Raw genomic sequence first — 20163 nt, forward strand, 5'->3', positions numbered from 1 at the left:
CATGGTATGTTCTTCCATCTGTTTATGTCTTCCTCTATCTCTTTTTTCAACGTCCTGTAGTTTTCTGAGTAGAGGTCTTTAACCTCTTTAGTTAGGTTTATTCCTAGGTATCTTAATTTTTTTGGTGCGATGGTAAATGGGATTGTTTTTCTAATCTCTCTTTCTGAAAGTTCACTATTGGTGTATAGAAATGCCTCAGATTTCTTGGGGTTAATTTTGTATCCTGCTACATTGCCAAATTCATGTATTAAGTCTAGTAGCTTTTTGATGGAGTCTCTAGGGTTTTGTATGTATAATATCATGTCATCTGCAAATAAGGACAGTTTTACTTCCTCTTTTCCAATTTGGATGCCTTTTATTTCTTCTTCTTGCCTAATTGCAATGGCTAATACTTCCAGTACTATGTTGAACAGGAGTGGTGAGAGTGGGCATCCCTGTCTTGTTCCTGTTCTTAGGGGAAATGGTGTTAGTTTTTGTCCATTGAGTATGATGTTGGCTGTGGGCCTGTCATATATGGCTTTTATTATGTTGAGGTATGATCCTTCTATTCCCACCTTTCTGAGAGTTTTTATCAAAAATGGGTGTTGGATTTTGTCGAATGCTTTTTCTGCATCAATTGATATGACCATGTGGTTTTTTTCTTTCAATTTGTTTATGTGATGTATCACATTTATTGATTTACGGATGTTGTACCATCCTTGCATCTCTGGGATAAATCCTACTTGGTCATGGTGTATGATCCTTCTGATGTACTGCTGGATCCGATTTGCTAAGATTTTGTTGAGGATTTTGGCATCTATGTTCATGAGGGATATTGGCCTGTAATTCTCTTTCATTGTGATGTCTTTACCTGGTTTTGGTATTAGGGTGATGCTGGCTTCATAGAATGAGCTTGGAAGTGTTCCTTCCTCTTGAATTTTTTGTAGTAGTCTGAGGAGGGTAGGTTTTAGTTCTTCCTTGAATGTTTGGTAAAACTCCCCTGTGAAGCCGTCTGGCCCTGGGCTTTTGTTTGCTGGAAGCTTTCTGATGACTGCTTCAATTTCTTCCATAGTTATTGGCCTATTGAGGTTTTTAGATTCTTCCTGATTGAGTTTTGGAATGAGGAACACAAAATCTTAAAAAGCCTTTAAATAAAGGTTGCAACTTTAAATAGGATTCCTTGAAGAAATTGTAAAATATATTTGTTTTGTTTAACAGAGAAAACGGATCAGCACTCTTGGCTTAAAAACAAAACAACAGGTCATACAAGCAGCATCTAAAGTAGAAAGAACTAAAAGCAATCTCCCAGAAATGAATTATCAAGTGAAAACAGTGCTCTGTACAAAAAGAGAAGACTTGAGCAGGTTAACACTATTATTCCTCCATCTCTTCCGCTATCTCATATTGATTTATTTCTGCTTTCTTTCTCTTAGTGTCTGGATACGAGGCATGCATGTATATGTGCATGTGTACTTTTTTTCCTATTTTTATTTTTGGTTTGTCTGTGTTTTCTGAAAGTTTACAAAAAGTCAAAGGCATTGGAAAACAAATCATTAAAACTTTCTTACTTCTCAAAAACAAAAGAACCAATTACATTTAAAAGGTATAATTCAACCATATTTAATATGTAATACTAAATTTGCTTATAAAAAAGAAATCTAAGCATCATATGAAGATGCAAAATCTTATCAAATTCTTTTTTATACTAAACAATCTAAAAGACTATATTTTTATTAGAGTAAATACTAAAAAGTTTTTAAAGACTGATTTCTAAACAAATTTTCAAATAAATGAAAAAAGTAGTTGAAAAAATACCTAAGAAACAAAAATCAGCTCCTTTTTTATTTTTTAAACCTATATCTGGAATGCCCTCATGTCTGCTTCTACTTGAATGCCTTACAAAGAAAAATGTGCTTTAATGTCAATTTCCCTATTGAGCAACTGTGTCCATATTATTCAAATAGGAGACTTTGGTATCCATTCTATAAGTCTTCCATAAGCAGAAAAACAACAACAACAAACTCAAATACTCAAAACAGAAAGGATAAAGACAGGATTTTTGTTGGTTGATTAGATTTTGGTTTTGTTGGGGGAACAGGAGAGACAGAAGAGAAGGAAAAATAGTAAATTTGCCCTGGCCAGTGTGTCTCAGTTGTTTAAGTGTCTTCCCACACATGGATAGGTCACCTGTTCCATTCCCACATGCCTGGGCTGTGGGCTTGATCCCCGGTAGGGGGCGTGTGTGAGGCAGCCTACAGCTGTTTCTCTCACTGATGTTGCACTAACTCCCTCTCTCACACACAAAAAAAAAAAATCAATAAAAACATATTAAAGAAAAAGAAAAAATAGTAAGTTTTGCCAGGTACAGGTAGCTAGCTTATTCTTTCCTCCTCTTCCTCATATGCAGGTAGGGATTGGAATGACACCAGAGGGGTAGATGTCTGGACTTTTAAATATTGTCAGACTGAAGTTCCCAAACTTCTGAACAAGCCCAGCAATTCAACTGTGATATTGTTGATATATAGCACCCTGTAATATTAGAGGCAACATGTTGGAAAGCAGGCAGTGTTCCTGTCTTATTTCTTTCTACACTTCAGTCATCACCATCAGCTCTACTACAACACCAACCACTCCCGCCTTTAGCTTCCTCTCTGTTACACCAAATCTCCCAAAGTCCTAAAACTCTCCCAAGTTGTTTCCCTTAAAATGACCGGTATTCCATAGTATCCCTCCCACTCAGGTAATGCCCGCGGCCCATCTCTTTACTACTCCTCCCAATCCCCAGTCAAAACTATGACCTAAAACATCTTGTTACAGCAATGTACATTGAAGAGGAAGTAGATTCAAATTTTTTATTGATTAAAAAAATATTTTTGAAGGCCAAATATGTGCCAAGGGGTATATATATACAGCAGAAACCAAATGAATTATAAACCCATATGAATTTCCTTTCTAGCTGAACATGCAGTTATTTTAAGCTGAAGGCATTTCTCTTCCTGCTCAAAGTCAACAGAATCAATACAGCTTTATTCCAGATAAATTCTCATTCATATATTTCCTCCCCATCCTTCTCCAAACTCCTTCCAACTATTTCAGGTAATTGTGTTATAATACCACATTGCCTCTGTTAAAAAATAAATAAATAAATCAAAAGCTATTACAGGAGGCCACAGCAGAAAATGTCACAATGTCCAATGAATATTTGAAACTCTGACTGCAAAGGCAATCTGGCAAACAGGATATTATTGTTCTAGTCATATATTGTGTGTTTTGTTTAGTTTTTTTTAAAACATAATACAATTTGGCATCATACCATTTAGTATAACTTAGTAAGAAAAGTAAACCATTTTGTTCTAAAACCTTCTTGATTTTTCTCAAATAATTAAAGCCTTGATAAGCATCTGTTCATCTCATAAAATATTTTATAAAATGTAAATATATGAAGTACATATCTCTTTTTCTACCCACAACAAAAGGCCACCTGTTGAAATTCAGACAGTTGCAATATCACAATACTCTTTTTAGTATAACTCAGTGTCAATATTTTCCACTTTCAAAAACTGTGGCTCTAGAGAAATTAATTCCTTATACTACCTGCTCCTCAGATTTAAATCAGTTACACTGTGTTAAGAAAACTGAAGTTAAAATGGCATCTTAGAGATTGTCACATTCCTATATTTATGTTGTAATGTATATTTCTAAGTGGGAAATACTCTGGTAAACATACTGGACAGCTAGCAGAGTGGTGCAATGGAAACATGCTAGGCCCATAAACATATCAGCAAATATAACATGAGCACAGGAGAAGAGATATGCTAATGTAATTTTTTGGCCAACTCTTCTTTAGAAGAAGGCAATGTCAATGTTTAGCATACTGCTTTACATCTATAAAACACTCAATAAATATTTGCTGGGAAAAAAATGCAATTTTTGACAACTGCATTGACCCCAGATTAAAACAGGGAATGGTTAACATATCAGTTTTGTAAAGGACATACATTTTATAATTTAATTAAAAAGATATTCAAAATTTCTATATTATAAGAGGTCTGTGGCCCTAACACCGTAACGACCAAAGACTGGCGCGGGTGCATGGGGTTGTGAACACAGCGAGGCGCGCGCAGGTGGGAGGGGCCACGTGATTTCGCACACTGGGCTTTTAGTCTATATATATAAAAACCTAAGTGACCTTTAGGAACAAACGACCGGAACGACCAGTCAACCAGTAGCTATGATAAGCACTGACCACCAGGGGACAGACGCTCAATGCAGGAGCTGCCCCCTGGTGTTTAGTGTGCTCCCACAGCCAACATCCTGGGGCCCCTTCCCCCTAACTGGCCAACCTCCTGCGGTCCCTCCCACCGGGCTCCAATGGGGAGGCCGGCAGGCCAACTTCCCGTGGTCCCTCCCCCCCAGCTGGCTGGGCCCCCTGATTGGCCTCAATTGCTGGCCAGGCCAAGGGACCCCATCTGTGCATGAATTCGTGCACCGGGCCTCTAGTATATAATAAAAACCAAGAAGTCACATACAAACTATCCCTAAAAAGTGTTATTTCAAAATCACTAAGATATTTCCATTTATATATTCTTCCCAGCTTTTGCATAAAAGAACAAAAAACACACCTCACCTCCCATTTTTCAGAAGCACTATTTCCACGTTCGCCTGTTGCAATGAGATATAATCTTCCAGTTCCATCTGACAAGGTGACCCAGGTAGAAGATGTGAAATGGATAGATGCACAAAGGCGATTGTCGTACGCTGTCAAATCTGTAGGAAGTCGAAATACCTCTAGTGGTTTTCCTAAGGCAGTGTCCTAAAAAGAAGACCAATAGTATAAATGAATCCCTCCCTCTCTCCTTGGTCCATACACACACAGAACTAATATCTGCAGTGTTCCTCTCCTCAAGGGAAGGCATCTAACTGCCCTCCCTTGGAGTACTACTGACTTATTTCTAATAAAATATGGCAGAAATGATGGTTATGTGACTTCTCCAACTAGGTCATAAAAGACTTTGCATCTCCTTGCTCTCTCTCGAACAGCATGTGGTCGGCCCACCTGGGGAAGAATTGAGAGCTCTTGACAATAAGCATCCTGTGAATGAGTCACCTTGGGAGTGTATCCTTCAACCCTAGTCAAGCCTTCGGATCACTGCAGTCCTGGCGGACGTCATCCTTAACTACAATTCCATGAGAAATTTTGAGGCAGAACCAGCTAAGCCCCTCGCTAATTTCAGTGAGACGACAAATGCTTATTGTTTCAAGCCACTAAGGTTTTTTAAATTAAAATATAGTTAACATACAAAATTATATTATAGGCGTACAGCATAGTTATTCAATACTTACATCTACCTAATGACATGATCATGATAAATCATTAAAGAAAGTTGTTTCACAGAAATATGTAGATAACTAACATAAAGCAGTAATCTAGTCTTTATTCTTAAGTTTAGAGTTAATGATCAGCATTTTTAATTAGAAATACCACATCATGTTCTAAATTCCTAACATAGACATCAGCCTGTGGTATGAAAATATCACATTTAGACTATTAACTTAGGCTTTTGTCAACACATTTTTATTACGTCCATGTCCTCATAATTTAGATGATGCCATCATGTTGGATGGATTGCATCATTAAAATGTTTTACAAGAAAATATATAAAAAGGCCTACAATTCAGAAAATAAACTTCCTCTCATACACTGTACTCAATAATTTTGGGTTGTTGTTTTATTTTACAGTGAACAGTTTTTCAACAGGACAAACATACCCCTAGATTCATTTCACTCCCGGCTCCTAGAACTGTTTAGATAGTGTATATAAGATTTAAATAAACTATATTAAATATACTTACTAGCCTCAAGTTTTTTAATTAGCCATTGTTTCTAAAGCATACAATTTAATTTTCTTTGAAACAGCAACTTTCCTTCTTTTTGTACTCATATTTCAGTGATTTACATAACAGTGAATTAAATGCTTCAATAACAAACACAGCAGCATAAAGATTTTAGAATGACCAAATCCTCCCCTCAGGTCACCTAATACAAGCCCAATCTTATAATAAGTCCTTTCTAACATCCTTTTACTGAGATTCTCCTGTTCCCCTGGGTGTGCATTCTCCTTTGAGGCAAAAAGTAATAAATCCAAATAAGTACTAAGTATTCACATAGGGACATAAAAAGATCACCAAGATAATGACTGAAAAAAGAGATGCAGAATGCGTACAGTAAAATATGTTGAAATAAACAAATGTTTTGATTTGATAGCATTGAGTAAAGTGTAGACAGACATGTGCTAGCATATTAATAATGTTTACCATTTGAAAGTAAAATAAGATTGGATTGAGACTGGTGGTAGGGGAAAATGGGGGTTATGGGAAAGTTTCCTTTTTGCTGCAATTAACTGCTTGACTTTATTTCCCTGAGCAATTTAAGTGTAATAGACATAATTTAAAGATATTAATAAAATAGAATGAGACTTCTTGTTCAAAACAGTTTTTTCAAAGTAAGGTTTTCTAGTGATCTCCACACACAGCCTTCTCGGCATCTCACCTAATGAGTCCTTATTAGGAAGGAGGGAGGGCTAAAGTTAAGTCACTATTCTTCATTTCTTACCTAATTATTAAGGTCATTTTAAGTCATTTTCTTTTAAATACAAGGTTACACATGACCGAGACTTCTAGAAGTCTAACAGATAAATTAGTGCAATATTCAATAGAATGATTAAGATAGTCAAATACACATTTGTGAAGCCAAATTAAATTAAAATACAAGAGAAAACACACAGACTCTCTCTTAAATGATAGTTTAAGTGAAAGCAACATGAATATTCCTGATTTTGAAAATCTATTTCTGAAAGGGTACATTGCAATTTTTAAATGGACTGTACACAAAAACAATTTCCTCCTATAATATATTAATAAATCTTAAGTTACAGTATTAAATTATTTTTTAATAACCTCCACTGACAGTTTTACGAAGTGTTCTCACAATAACACTTTATGTAATTGGCATCTATAATGTCCTGGTCCCACCTGATCTTTTTCTTCTTCTAAACAAAAAATGGTAATGTAACTATGTTCAAGGCTACTAAAATCATTCTGAGGAAACATTTCACAGGTGAACTGCAAAAGAATTAAAATTCCATTGATAAATAAAACAGGGAATGGCTATCATGTAAAAGCATTGTATTAAATAAGTGCTCTGACTTTTTACCATCTTATTTAATTGTTAACAAAACCTGACGAAGTTGAAATTATTATCCCCCCATTTTAAGAAGATAAAGAGCTTTGTTTCCAAAGATTAAATAATATGCCTGGGTCTCCCAGAAAATGACAGCGCAAATTTCAAAAAATGGCTAATGTTCTTTCCGGTATTCCACACTTTCTTGAAATGAACCACTTCCCAAGTTTTTCTAAACAAATGATACCTCAGGCCTCACTGCAATTTATAGAATATTCCACCCCCCAAAATCCCACTATGAATACAACTACTATATTCAGTTTCTCTTCACGTTAATATATTTTTAAAAATATATTTTTACTGATTTCAGAGAGGAAGGAAGAGGGAGAGATAGAATCATCAATGATGAGAGAAGAATAATTGATAGGCTGCCTCCTACATGGCCAATACGGGGGATCGAGCCTGCAACCTGGGTATGTGCCCTTGACTGGAATCGAACCTGGGACCCTTCAGTCTGCAGGCCAACGCTCTATCCACTGAGCCAAATCAGTTAGGGCTTCATGTTAATATATTATTCAGTATTTTTATTAGATTTCTGAGTCAATAAAACATAACAAAAATTATAATGTCTACACATTGTATATAAATGACTATAAATAGTAAATAAGTATTGATGTTATATAAATAGTTTAGGGGCCTCTTAATTTCATTTACAAGGAGACAAGCTTTGAACTAACAAAACATTTTTCTAACATTTATAGAAAGGGTTACTCAAGTTTAAAAAAATGGACAAGCAGAATTAAATAAGAGTACCATTTACTAGTATTATTAGACACTGACATTTAAAATTTTGCCCTTTTAAAAGGAAGTGATCTTTTTCTGGAGAAAGGCTTTCATCACTAATAATTTTTAACTTTACTTGAAAAAAATCTTCCTCTCCTTCTTTTTGTGCTAAGGCTTTAAGAAAAGGTATTTCTAATTAATTGCTGTTCGACTAAGTAACGTTCCTCCATAACATAAGCAGACAGTACCAAGAACTTACTCCTTTAATTTTTTTCTTTAACTAGGAAAATTAATGGCTCCATATTAATAAACTCATCCATAGAAAATAGGCTGAGATTCAGATCTAGAGAGGAACATACTGGCACACATTTGAGCTGGACTAACAAATTGTTGTGACCTGTCACTCCAAGGCACAGCCTCACAAATGCATGCTTACAAAAGGAATCCAGTAACTTTGCCTGAATCGTTAAGTACAATTTAAAGATGCACGACAAAATGACACTCTTCTAATTGGCAGAAACTAGTTTTTCAGGTAAATGGAAAACAACATTATGACAGAATTTCCTAAATAATAAGAAAATGATGCGATTAAAATAAGCCATAATACCATAATAAAACGAAATAAAAACTAAATTTTAAACACACTTTTTTTGCTTCCCTAAAGCATTTTCTACTTCCTAAGTATTCTTCCTCCCAATTGACATTTCTCTAAAATTGTAAACCCACAAATTAAACTGACTTAGAAGTATAATGCCTCTATAAATCTGTGTTGAAATGCCGCCACCTGCTGGCTCCTGACAAAATCTAAAGTCCAAATAATGGGTGAATTTCCTTTCATAAGCCCCACAAGCCTTCACTGTAACCACAATGATGTTTTGCCTAGACTTAACAAGGTGGTCCTTTGTACACCAGACACAGGAAAAGAGCCTCTCTGGGACTGGAGCATGTGTGACTTTGACTTAAAAAAACAAAAACAAAAAACCCCACAAAAACAAAAAACAAACAAACAAAAAACTCCCCACGAAAACCAGACAATAAAATGAATATTAGAACAACTGTTTTCTGCTATTAAAAACCCAATGTGTAGAGAGTGGTTAATAGTCTCCACCTGCCCCCCACACAGAACTTCAAAGAGCAAATAGGGATTTTTTTGCTCATCAGAAAAATAAGAAGAAACAAGCGTGGCATTATTCTGTACCACCGCAAGTACACGTTTTTCAAAACCTGGTCCCTGAAATAAGGCAAAACCATCTGAGGTGCCGTATAAAATGCAGATTCCCAGGCCATGACCAACCCTGACATACTGAATCAGAATCTTTGGGAACAGTTAATCCAACGGTAGCTTTTTTTTGATCAGTTGCTCCCAGTGATTCTGATGTGTAATACAATTTAAAAAACAAAGACAAAACTGAATTAATTAAACAGAAAAAAGACTAAAACAACCCCAAACATAGTTCTTGAAACATCAAATAGTAATAATACCTTCTAAAGTTTGGTTAAGGAAAAACACAGAGGAAAAAAAAAACACAACAATTTTAAGAGCATCATATGCATGCAACTTTACAGGAACAAATTTGAAAGCTTAAGAGGAAATGGATGATTTCCCTAGCAAAACAAAACAAAATTACAAAATTACCCAAGAAACACACAGCATGAATAAACCAATAACCATAAAACAAATTGGGTATGTGATTAAAGAACTACCATTGGAAAGGACAACAGGATACATAAAATACAAAAAACAGATCTTTTCAGTTTTAAATTTTTCTAGTGCCAGAAAACTCTCCATTTAAGGAAGCCAGCAAAACTTTAATCAAAATCTAACTGAGCCCTGGCCGAGTGGCTCAGTTGGTTAGAGCACTGTCCCGCACACAAAAATGGTCATGGGTCAATTCCTGGTCAGGGTACTTATAGGAGGCAACGGATCAATGTGTGTGTCTCCCTCTCCCCTCTACCCTCTCTTTCCTTCCTCTCTCTAAAATCAATAAACATCCTCAGGTGAGGGTTAAAAAAAATCTAATAGATTAAAAATAATAATAAAATAAAAACTACTATAACTTGTGAAATAAATACAAATATTCTAAGTAAAATGTCAACAAATAGAAATCTAACAATGTATCAAGAAAATAATATACTCTTACCAAAAAGGGTTTCTAGGAAAGTAAGAAATTTAACAATTTTATTATAAATCACTACATTGATAAATCATGAAAAACATACAATATTAACAGGTGAGTGCTGAAAGGCATGTGATAAAATTCAGCAACCATTCTTAATAAAAAATATTAAATAGAAACAAAGTGAAGGAAACAACCTTAAAACAATGAAAGGTTTTTATCAAAACCAACAGTATTTTCCTACATGAATTTAAAATCTACTACAATTAAAAACAAGAGCTAAACAGGGATACTTGCATTCCCCATTATTAGTCTGCATTGTCTCGAGGTTCTATCTAGTAGAGCAATAAGATAAAAATGAAACAATATGGGGATATTTCCATTTTCATAAACATTGGAAAGAAGAGATAAAACCATTTCCTTTGGTTGATGATATAATTGTATACTCTGAAAACCTTAATGGGAGTAAGTAAAATAAAAATGACTGAATTATAAAATAATAATAAAACAAACTAGAGGCCCGGTGCACAAAATTCATGCCCGGGTAGGGTCCCTAGACCTGGATGGGGATCAGGGCCAATTTGTGGGGTGACTGGCAGGGCGATGGGGAGGCCCCCACTGGCACCCACCTTGGCCAGCCTGGTGCCGCCCGCTCGCTGGCCCTGACCCCTGCCGCCACTGCCAGTCACCTCCCTTTGCTGGGTGACTGGCAGGGCGATCGGGGGGCCTCCGCTGGCACCTGCCCTGGCTGGCCTGGGGCCTGAGGGCTGGGGGCAGGCCCTGTATTGAGCATCTGCCCCCCGGTGGTCAGTGTGTGTCATAGCGACTGGTCGTTCCGCCGGTTGGTCGATTTGCATATTAGGCTTTTATTATATAAGATAAGCACTTAGAAAATAGAAAAAACTGTATTCTATTAACAGATAAACTATAAAATACTTAAAAATAAATTTAATAAAATGAGCATAAGTTCAAGGATGAAAACAATTAAGAACTAGGAAAGAAGACAACTTGTAGAAACTTTCTTAGAGGTCACCCATTCTAAATTATGGTTTCCTTATTGTTTACTAGTGAAACTTAAAAAAAAAAATTTAAATTTTATCAAGATGCTAAACAAATTTAAATATACACTATATATATTTGGAAAGGTGTGGACTGCTTTGAACATGTATGAACATGTGCCAAAAGAGGTTGTTATTTCAATGTCAAGTTCAAACCGGGGAAGAGAAGGAAGGAGGCACTTCAAATTCTACTGAAAATTAATAAACTGGAAGGAACTTTATTTTGTACACTGCAGCATTGCCAATGCCTACAGTAATGCATAATATATAAGTAGACATGCAATAAAGATTTTGAATGTCAAGTGAATTATATGTATATGTATATTTTTGTATATTATACCTACATATATATATATCAGACTTTGTGCTGAGTTAGGTTTATAAAAGTCAATATTCTTAGAGAATTTTGAGATTTTAGATTTGTCTTCCTAAACAAACAAAATATAACAGAATCTTAAAAACATAAAAGCCCCTAACTTTAAAAGACACACTAAAATGCATAAGAAACTAAAAGAGTTATTATAGAGCAGCGGTTCTCAACCTGTGGGTCGAGACCCCTTTGGCGGTCGAATGACCCTTTCACAGGGGTCACCTAAGACCATTGGAAAACACATATATAATTACATATTGTTTTTGTGATTAATCACTATGCTTTAATTATGTTCAATTTGTAACAATGAAAATACATCCTGCATATCAGATATTTACATTACGATTCATAACAGTAGCAAAGTTACAGTTATGAAGTAGCAACGAAAATAATTTTATGGTTGGGGGTCACCACAACATGAGGAACTGTATTAAAGGGTCGCGGCATTAGGAAGGTTGAGAACCACTGCCATAGAAGCTAGAGAATAGGTCAGTAAGAGGAATCAAAGATATCCCAGTCTTTACTCTGATTCATAGGTCAAATAAGCTACCTTAAAAACACTACAGTAATTTGACCCTTGAACAACATATATTTGCACTGTATGGGTCCACTTATACACAAATCTTTTTTAATAAATCCCTGTATTGTTTTTTATCTGCTTTGGAGTCTACAAATGTGGAAGGCCAACTGTATGCATTGATCTATGCCATTTTGGGTACTTGAGCATCTGTGGATTTTTCCTGGAACCAACCCCAGGCAGATACTAAGAGATAACCAAATTTTGGGGGAGTCAAACGTTATATGTGGATTTTCAACTGCAAGGGAGTTGGCACCCCTAAAACTCAAGTTGTTCAAGAGTCAGCTGTATTTAATTTCCTATGGAAACTTTTTAATAGAAGAAAAATATCCTAACCAGTCCACACTGCTTATCTATAGTATTTCAAATGCAATCATTAAACTTTCATCCCAGATTTCCAGTCTTAAATCTTGTGATTTAATTTGGAATCAGCATCCCAAATTGAGATTATTAGAGGGTGAACTGATAAAACCAAGATTTTGGCCCTGAACCATGACCTTATCCCCACTCCTCCCAGCCAAGCACATTAATAAACGTTTCCTTCTCCATACTACTTCTGCATCTTATCCCTACTTCCACTGTTACATGTTATCAGTTTGTAAGTGTATGTGCCTACTAAGGACATAGTAGCATTCAATAAATGTTTGTTTAAGAAACATAAATATTTCTCATTCAATAAAATGATTTATCTCAATAAACCAAAGACTCATATACAGTATTACCCAGATAATAAGAGGAAGCCCCAATCAAGAATGCAAAGCCAACTCCAACGAGCAAGAAATAAACCAGTCAGAGAAAGATAAGTATCACATGATCTCACTCATATGCAGAATCTAATGAACCAAATAAACCATGATCAAAAATAGACCCAGAGTCATAGAAGCATGAACAGACTGTTGAACCTCAGAGGGAAGGCAGGGGAGGGTGAACAGGAAGAGATCAACCAATGAACTTGTATGCATATATGCATGACGCCTGGACACAGACAATGGGGTGGTGAGAGCCTGGGGAGGATGGAGGAGGACGGGAGCGGGCTAGAAGAGGTTAATGGGGGGAAAAAGAGAACCTATGTAAATACTTTAACAATAAAGATTTTTTTTAAAGTGATAATAAAAATATTAAATAAATTTTAAAAAAAGAAAAAAAGAACAAACTTTTAACAGCTGTTATCCATTCAACAACACACTGGCAACCCTTCTGCTGAGTCCTAGAATTACACAAATATAAGAAAAACCACAGGCTAGAAGAACAGCCAACAAACTATAGTCCATGAGCCAAATTGGACCTATTGTCTGTTCTGGTAAATAAAGTTTTATTGGATGCAACCACATTCATTCATTTACACATACTGTCTACTGCTGTTTTCACACTACTACAGCAAAATTGAGCAGTTGTAACATAAAACTGTTTGGTCCATAAACCCTAAAAGATTTATTATCTGGCATTATGCACAAACAATTTGCTAACCCCTGGCCCAGAACAAATTCATATAGTTCATGGAGATCTGGGAGCCAACAGTTTAAATGTTCTTGGGGGAGCAAAGAGATTTATCAAGGCGAGCTTCCTAGATGAAATGTTTAGTTGGGACTTAAGTGAAGACTGGGAAGCAGTCTGACAGAACCAAGAGAGGATATTCCAAGGAAGAGTTAATCACCTGGGAAAAGGACTGGAGGCAACAGGCTTTCGGGCATGTCTCAGGAATCGCAAGAGTGTGGTATTACTAGAGTGCAGTCTGTATAAAGTGGTGAAAGTCAAAGTTGGAGAGAAGGGCATTATAAACTTGATATGCCAAGAATAATTTGTATATTTTATCCATGTACACAGGCTTCAAAACAGGCACAAGATCACCTGTACAGGTTCTAAAATAAACCGGCCAGCAGACAGCAGAAATCAGACCATGCTCTGTTTCTTGCTTCTATTCCCCTTTCTGCTTAGTTATCATGGGAACCTCTGTTGCCTTCAGTAGGTGCTTCTGTCCCTGAACCAAATGCCGAGGGGACAGGAAAAGAGAAAAACATCATGCTAGAAAGAAGAGGAATTTCTGAGAGTAAATTCAGGTAGACCTCATGGAAAATTTGAACATGACATGGGAAGATTATGTTCCCAGTGATTTTTTCTAAATCCAAGAAATTCTTCACACTCTTATAGTTACGATTCATGGTTTCAGATTATTTGCAGAAGTTGTACCAGAGCAGTTCTTTTAGGCCATGGTGCATGTTTTTACAGCACTGCAGCTGGGGGATCCTGAAAGAAAGGGAGCAGGCTCAGCCTGGCCTGCGGGAGGAAAGGAAAGCTCAGAGGTTCTCTATTGTTGCCTCTTCCATGCCTGACCACTTGTAGATTGATGGGGATTAACTCATATGCTTAATACCCTCTGAGATCATTCAATCTAGCTTGAATCCATAAGTTCTGTTAAATTCTTTTTACCAGACTGTAATATGAATGCGCTGGGCAATAAAAGCTGTTTTGTTTTGGTTTGAAGAACACAACATAAATTTGATATTTAGTATTATATAAAGAACTAGAGGCCTGGTGGATGAATTCTGCACAGGTGGGGTCCCTCCCAGCCGAACGGGGCAGTCTCGCCCGGTTCCAATCGGGCTGGCCTGGGGGAGGGACCATGGGAGGTTGGCTGTGGGAGTGCACTGACCACCAGGGGGCAGCTCCTGCGTTGAGCGTCTGCCCCCTGGTGGTCAGTGCACGTCACCCGGCCGGTTGTCTGGTCATAAAGGTTGCTTAGGCTTTTATATATATAGAAAGAACTAGAGAGATAGGAAAGGCAGTGTGTGGCAGGTAGACATGGAGCTTCTGAAGGTATGAAGAGGGGAGGAGTGGAGAGAGAAATTACAAAAGTAAACTTTGCTATTTCCAAAAAAAAAAAAAAAAAAGAAAGAAAAAGAATATATACCACTTTTGTGCTTATACTTGATGAAAAAAACAAAACAGACACATAAAAAACAAACCATGTCTAGAAAAACAGATAAACTAATTTTTTAAAAGTTGCAAAGGGAATATGGGTATTTAAAACAGGAGAGATTAAAAGATGAGGTCAGAAAGACTTTACTGAGTATTTAAAAAATTTTTTTAAAAATCACATGAAAACATTGCCTATTCTAAAAGTACATATTTAAAAGTGTAGATTTTCACTTCAATAAAGAGAAACCCACCAAGCTGGAAAAAAATTTTGTCAAAAAATTTTGGATTTTGTCAAAAAGTGTGGATTTTGTCATAAAGGAAAAGGAATTTAAGTGAGAGTGATCAGATTAGACAAGCAATTTAGATTATGCTGTAGACACAATGTAGGGGAAGGCTAGAAGAAGCAGAAAATAATTAGGAAACTATTAACTGACTGTTGACTATTTATGCCAAATATCATAACAATGTACTGTAGAGTTTACAACAAAAAACAAAACAAAATATATAACAAAAATAGCTCAAAGGTGGTAAAGGAAGTAAAAGAAATATTATTGTAAGATTTATATGGGTTTTTTTAACTAGAATAACATTAGTTAGAGGCAGACTATGATAAGTTAAAGGTGAATATTATAATCTCTACAATAACCAATGGAATACTAAGGGATCCCTTATCCTTCGCAACAGTATGAATGGACCTGGAGATTATTATAAGTGAAATAAGCCAGTCAGAGAAACACATATGATCTCACTTATAGGTGGAATCTAATGAACAAAATAAACTGATGAACAAAATAGGTCCAGAAGCATAGATGCATGGAACAGACTGACAGATCACAGAGGGGAGAGGGGCGGGAAGGGGATGGCAAGAAATTAACCAAAAAACGTATATGCATATACTAGTATGCATAACCCAAGGATACAGACAATAGTGTGTAAAGGCCTGGGGTGGGGTGGGGTGGAGCAAAAGGGGAGAAAATGGGGGACATCTGTAATACTGTCAACAATTTTTTTTTTAAAATATATTTTATTGATTTTCCACAGAGAGGAAGGGAGAGAGATAGAGAGTTAGAAACATCGATGAGAGAGAAACATCGATCAGCTGCCTCCTGCACATCTCCTACTGGGGATGTGCCTGCAACCCAGGTACATGCCCTTGACCGGAATCGAACCTGGGACCCTTCAGTCCGCAGGCCGACGCTCTATCCACTGAGCCAAACCGGCTTTCAGCAATACTGTCAACAATTAAAAAAATAAATAAATAATAGTAATACAAACAGGTTTATATAAAAAGCCAAAAGAGAAAAATAAATGGAATTTTAATTTAAAAAAAAAAAGATAGATTAATCCATATAAAGGTGGGAACAGAGACACAAAAGAACAACGAATAGATGAAATAAACTGAAAAGATGGTAATATAAACCCAACCATATCAGTAATTACATTAAATATAAATGTACTAAGCCCTCCAATTAAAGGACAGAGATTCTCATACTGAATAATAATAAAAAAAGACCCTACTAAATGTTCTTTACAAGACATACACTTTAAAAATAAGAACGCTGACAAACTGAAATTAAAAGGATAAAAAAGATAAATAATATTTATTAAGAAAGCTAGCATGGCTCTATTAATATAAAAAAATTTCAAGACAAAATTATTCCCAGAGCCTAGAAATAACGGACATTTCATAATCCTAAAAAGACCAATCCATAGCAAGCAAAACAATCCTAAATGTTTGCACCTAATTAAAACTGTTAAAAATACATAAAGCAGAAATTAGCTAAAAGGAAAAATAGATCCCCCATCATAGTTGGGGATAACACACCTCACATGAAGAAACGAGAAATGAACAGTTACATCAACATTGATAAACTCATTAGAGCAGTTGCCCACTGGTAGGAGTGGAGGGGAATAAATATGTGTAGGAATAGGAACAAAGGAGGAAAAAAAAAAACTTAATAAAACAAAAATGGAGCCTTACAGACTGATGATAGGATTTTCTATATTGAAGGTATGTGTCCATCAGTTACTTGGATATAGGATTCAAAGTGAAAATTAAGGATCAAATTTATTAGAAAATCCTACTTATATATTTTTTCCTTACCAGCATCACTGTCAAATTCATAATTCTTCCAAGGTTATCAATGTAGTAGACACTGTCTTGATACCATGAATCACAGTGAAGGTAATTATACATTCCAAAAGCATGCATGTGTTCCAGTGTGTATTGATCATCTCGAAGTTTTACTTCTGCCACAGCTGAAATATAAACAAAGTAAACAAACACATAAGAAGTTTTGCCTCAGATTGTTCCTTTCTGTACAATGCCTACATGGCAAGAGGCCTTCAGGACAATTCACTGTGCTATTCATTCAAAAACAATTCTGGGCACCTACCTGAAACTGTGCAGAGGTAAACAGTGTGTAGAACTGACATGGTCCCTGCCCTTACAGAACTTAGAACATGGTGGCCACCTCTTCCTTATAATTATGAATAAAAAGAAGAGAGAAATTCTAAAATTGAAGGATTTCCTATCTCCTGGGCAAATATTAAGTCTACTTCATAAAGTGTTTATATACTGTAAAAAATATAAACCTTTATTATATCTCATTGATTTTTACCACACAAAAAATATAAACCTCTATTATATCTCATTGATTTTTACCATACATTAAGAAAGAGTGTTTTTATTATTTCATTACACAATTTTGGAAATAAATGTGATCACAAATAGTGATTTCTGCAATGTTACACCACATTTTTCCCAACAATACAGAACAAAACACTATTATACCTGGAACAAAAATAAAGTTTCCTACTAAAAAATAGAACTTTTTCCACTAGAGTATTAGCTGCTTCCATAATTTTATTTTACTTTTCTCCAGCTTTACAGATATAATTGGCATAAAACATTGTATAAGTTCAGTGTGCAACATCATGATTTAATACATGTATATATTGCAAAATGATTACTACAATGTTCACTTCACACACCCATCATCTTACATAGAATTTTTCCTTTTAAAGAGAACTTTTAAGATCTACTCTCTTAGTTGCTTCCATCATTTTAAATCTGCCAAATGTGATTTCTGCCTCTCACTCCTCCTTTCCATATATAGGAACCCTTACCATTCAGGGCTGCCCATGCACCAGAACTACTTTCTGCTTTAACAGGAAATAAGTAAGTGGACCAAGCTGAGCCAATACCTTACCTTAATATAAAACTCATCTTACTATATGCTAATTGGAAGTTTTATTCCAGAATGCTCACCTGTTCCTAATTCTATTACCTGCTTTGAGTCCTAGCTTACTTATATCCATTCATTCATTTATTCAACAACTATTTTAATAGGCACCAATGATACAATGATGAGTAAAGAGCACAGAATCTATCTTCTTAACACTTATGATCGAGTGGGGAAATGGACATTACTCAAGTAACTGCATAAGTAAATATGTGATTAAATGTTTTTAAGAAAAATTACTGGGGCCTGGCTGGCATGGCTCAGTGTTTGAGCATCAACCTATGAACCAGGAGGTTCAATTCCCGGTCAGGGCACATGCCTGATTGCGGGCTCGGTCCCTAGTAGGGATGTATAGGAGGCAGCCAATCAGTGATTCTCTCCCATCATTTATGTTTCTATCTCTCTCTCCCTCTCCCTTCCTCTCTGAAATAAAAAACATGTTTAAAAAAGAAAAATTACTGGTACCATGAGAACAAGTAACAATGGGAGCTAATCTACATGGGAAGATTAACAGGAGCTTTCAAAAATTTGAGCCAAGCAACGAAGGATAGAGTTAATTTAAGAAGTAGACCTACCTACCTACACACATACACGCACCTACTTAACACAGACAGAAGGAAAAGCAGGCAAAAGAAAGAGGGAAAACTTGTGTTCAAAGACCCAAAAGACAGCCAAACTGGCTGAAATAACAGCAACAGAATTATACAAGGAAAGGCTTACAGACGAATGAAGTGAGAGAACCTGGCAGGAATTGAATCATGAAAGACCTTTTCTTTACTTATATTTGTTGATAAACTCACGGTATTATGGATTTTTTTAAGCAGGAGAGTAAAATCCAGATTCAAATGTGTAAAAGGATCACTTATAACTACAATATGGAAAACATACCAGAGTAAAGCAGGGGTAAATCCAGGAAGATCCTCTAGGAAACCACTGCAGTCATTGGGTAAAGGACTACTGAAGTTCAGAAGTGACATCATTGTAGCTTTATGATGGCTTTGATAGAGACGGAGGACACTGTTTCTATATAACTCCAGGAAGTGTTTCTTTTATAAGGAACAGTTAGAAATACCTATTCCACTGATTAGGAGGGGGACAAACATCAATTCTTGGTTTTCTAGCACCACTGTGTGGATGAAACTCATTACTGCAGAAAATGTGCGTGGAACCATAATGGCCCAAACAGTAATACTAGACAAGGTGACGACAAACACATTTTTTTTTCATAATTGTCCTGTTGGTGCATAGAAAAAGTCTGCCTCCGGCCCCACATGAGAAAGAAAAATATCATGTTAATCACCCTGAGTATAAAGGGGAGGCAGAGCAATTGAAAGGAGAAAAGCAGTGTTGAGAATGGGAGGCTGGCAGAGCCCTTTTACAAAGCCTCCTAAGAGAAGGAGTAGAGCGCAGGGAGTCTCAGATGTCGGTTGGGATCTTTGAAATGGTTGAAAAAGAGGAACATCTTTCATGAGGGCTAAGAAGCAAGTATAGTGAGTTTTTATTAATTAACATTATAATAACTGCATTGGAAATAAAAAGAGCTTTGCTGAAAAATCCTTCTCTCTTAGTAAAAAGAACTTAGGGCCTAACACAAAGGGGATCTCTCCTAATCTTTCCCGAAATTCCTTACAAAACATACACGTAACCTCAAAAATCTGTAGTTTTTCACTCACAAATCGTTTACTGAAGGACTGCTATGGGCCAGATATTGTGCATTGGGCAAACACTGATAAATAAAACACTGATAAAAAAATAAAACACTGATAAATAAATAAATGAGCCCTGTTAATGGTGCTAACAACAATTACAATTACTGCTTGTCTATAATATACTATTATATTGAACCTCATGAAACTGCCAATATTCAACTCTTTTGACACCAGTTAAACATGATTTAATCTAATACTTATATACCAGTAATCATAGAATTTTTTTTAA

At 35.9% G+C, this 20163-nt stretch overlaps 1 protein-coding gene across 4 annotated transcripts in view; it reads right to left on the reverse strand.

Moving 5' to 3' along the window:
* Nucleotides 1–20163, reverse strand: part of NUDCD1 (NudC domain containing 1) — a 59492-nt gene that overhangs the window by 29399 nt on the left and 9930 nt on the right. For 3 of the 4 annotated variants that reach the window (XM_023750904.1, XM_023750907.1, XM_023750905.1), the window contains 2 exons: nt 17085–17239; nt 4607–4792 (listed from right to left, as the gene is read on the reverse strand). In XM_023750904.1, coding sequence (XP_023606672.1) covers nt 4607–4792; nt 17085–17239 — 341 coding nt within the window. Of the gene's footprint in view, nt 1–4606; nt 4793–17084; nt 17240–19113; nt 19222–20163 lie in introns of all 4 variants that reach the window. The other variant, XM_023750906.1, reaches the window with a different exon arrangement.

This window comes from Myotis lucifugus, unplaced genomic scaffold (genome assembly GCF_000147115.1).
Source record: "Myotis lucifugus unplaced genomic scaffold, Myoluc2.0 scaffold_17, whole genome shotgun sequence".
Classification (NCBI taxonomy): domain Eukaryota; kingdom Metazoa; phylum Chordata; class Mammalia; order Chiroptera; family Vespertilionidae; genus Myotis; species Myotis lucifugus.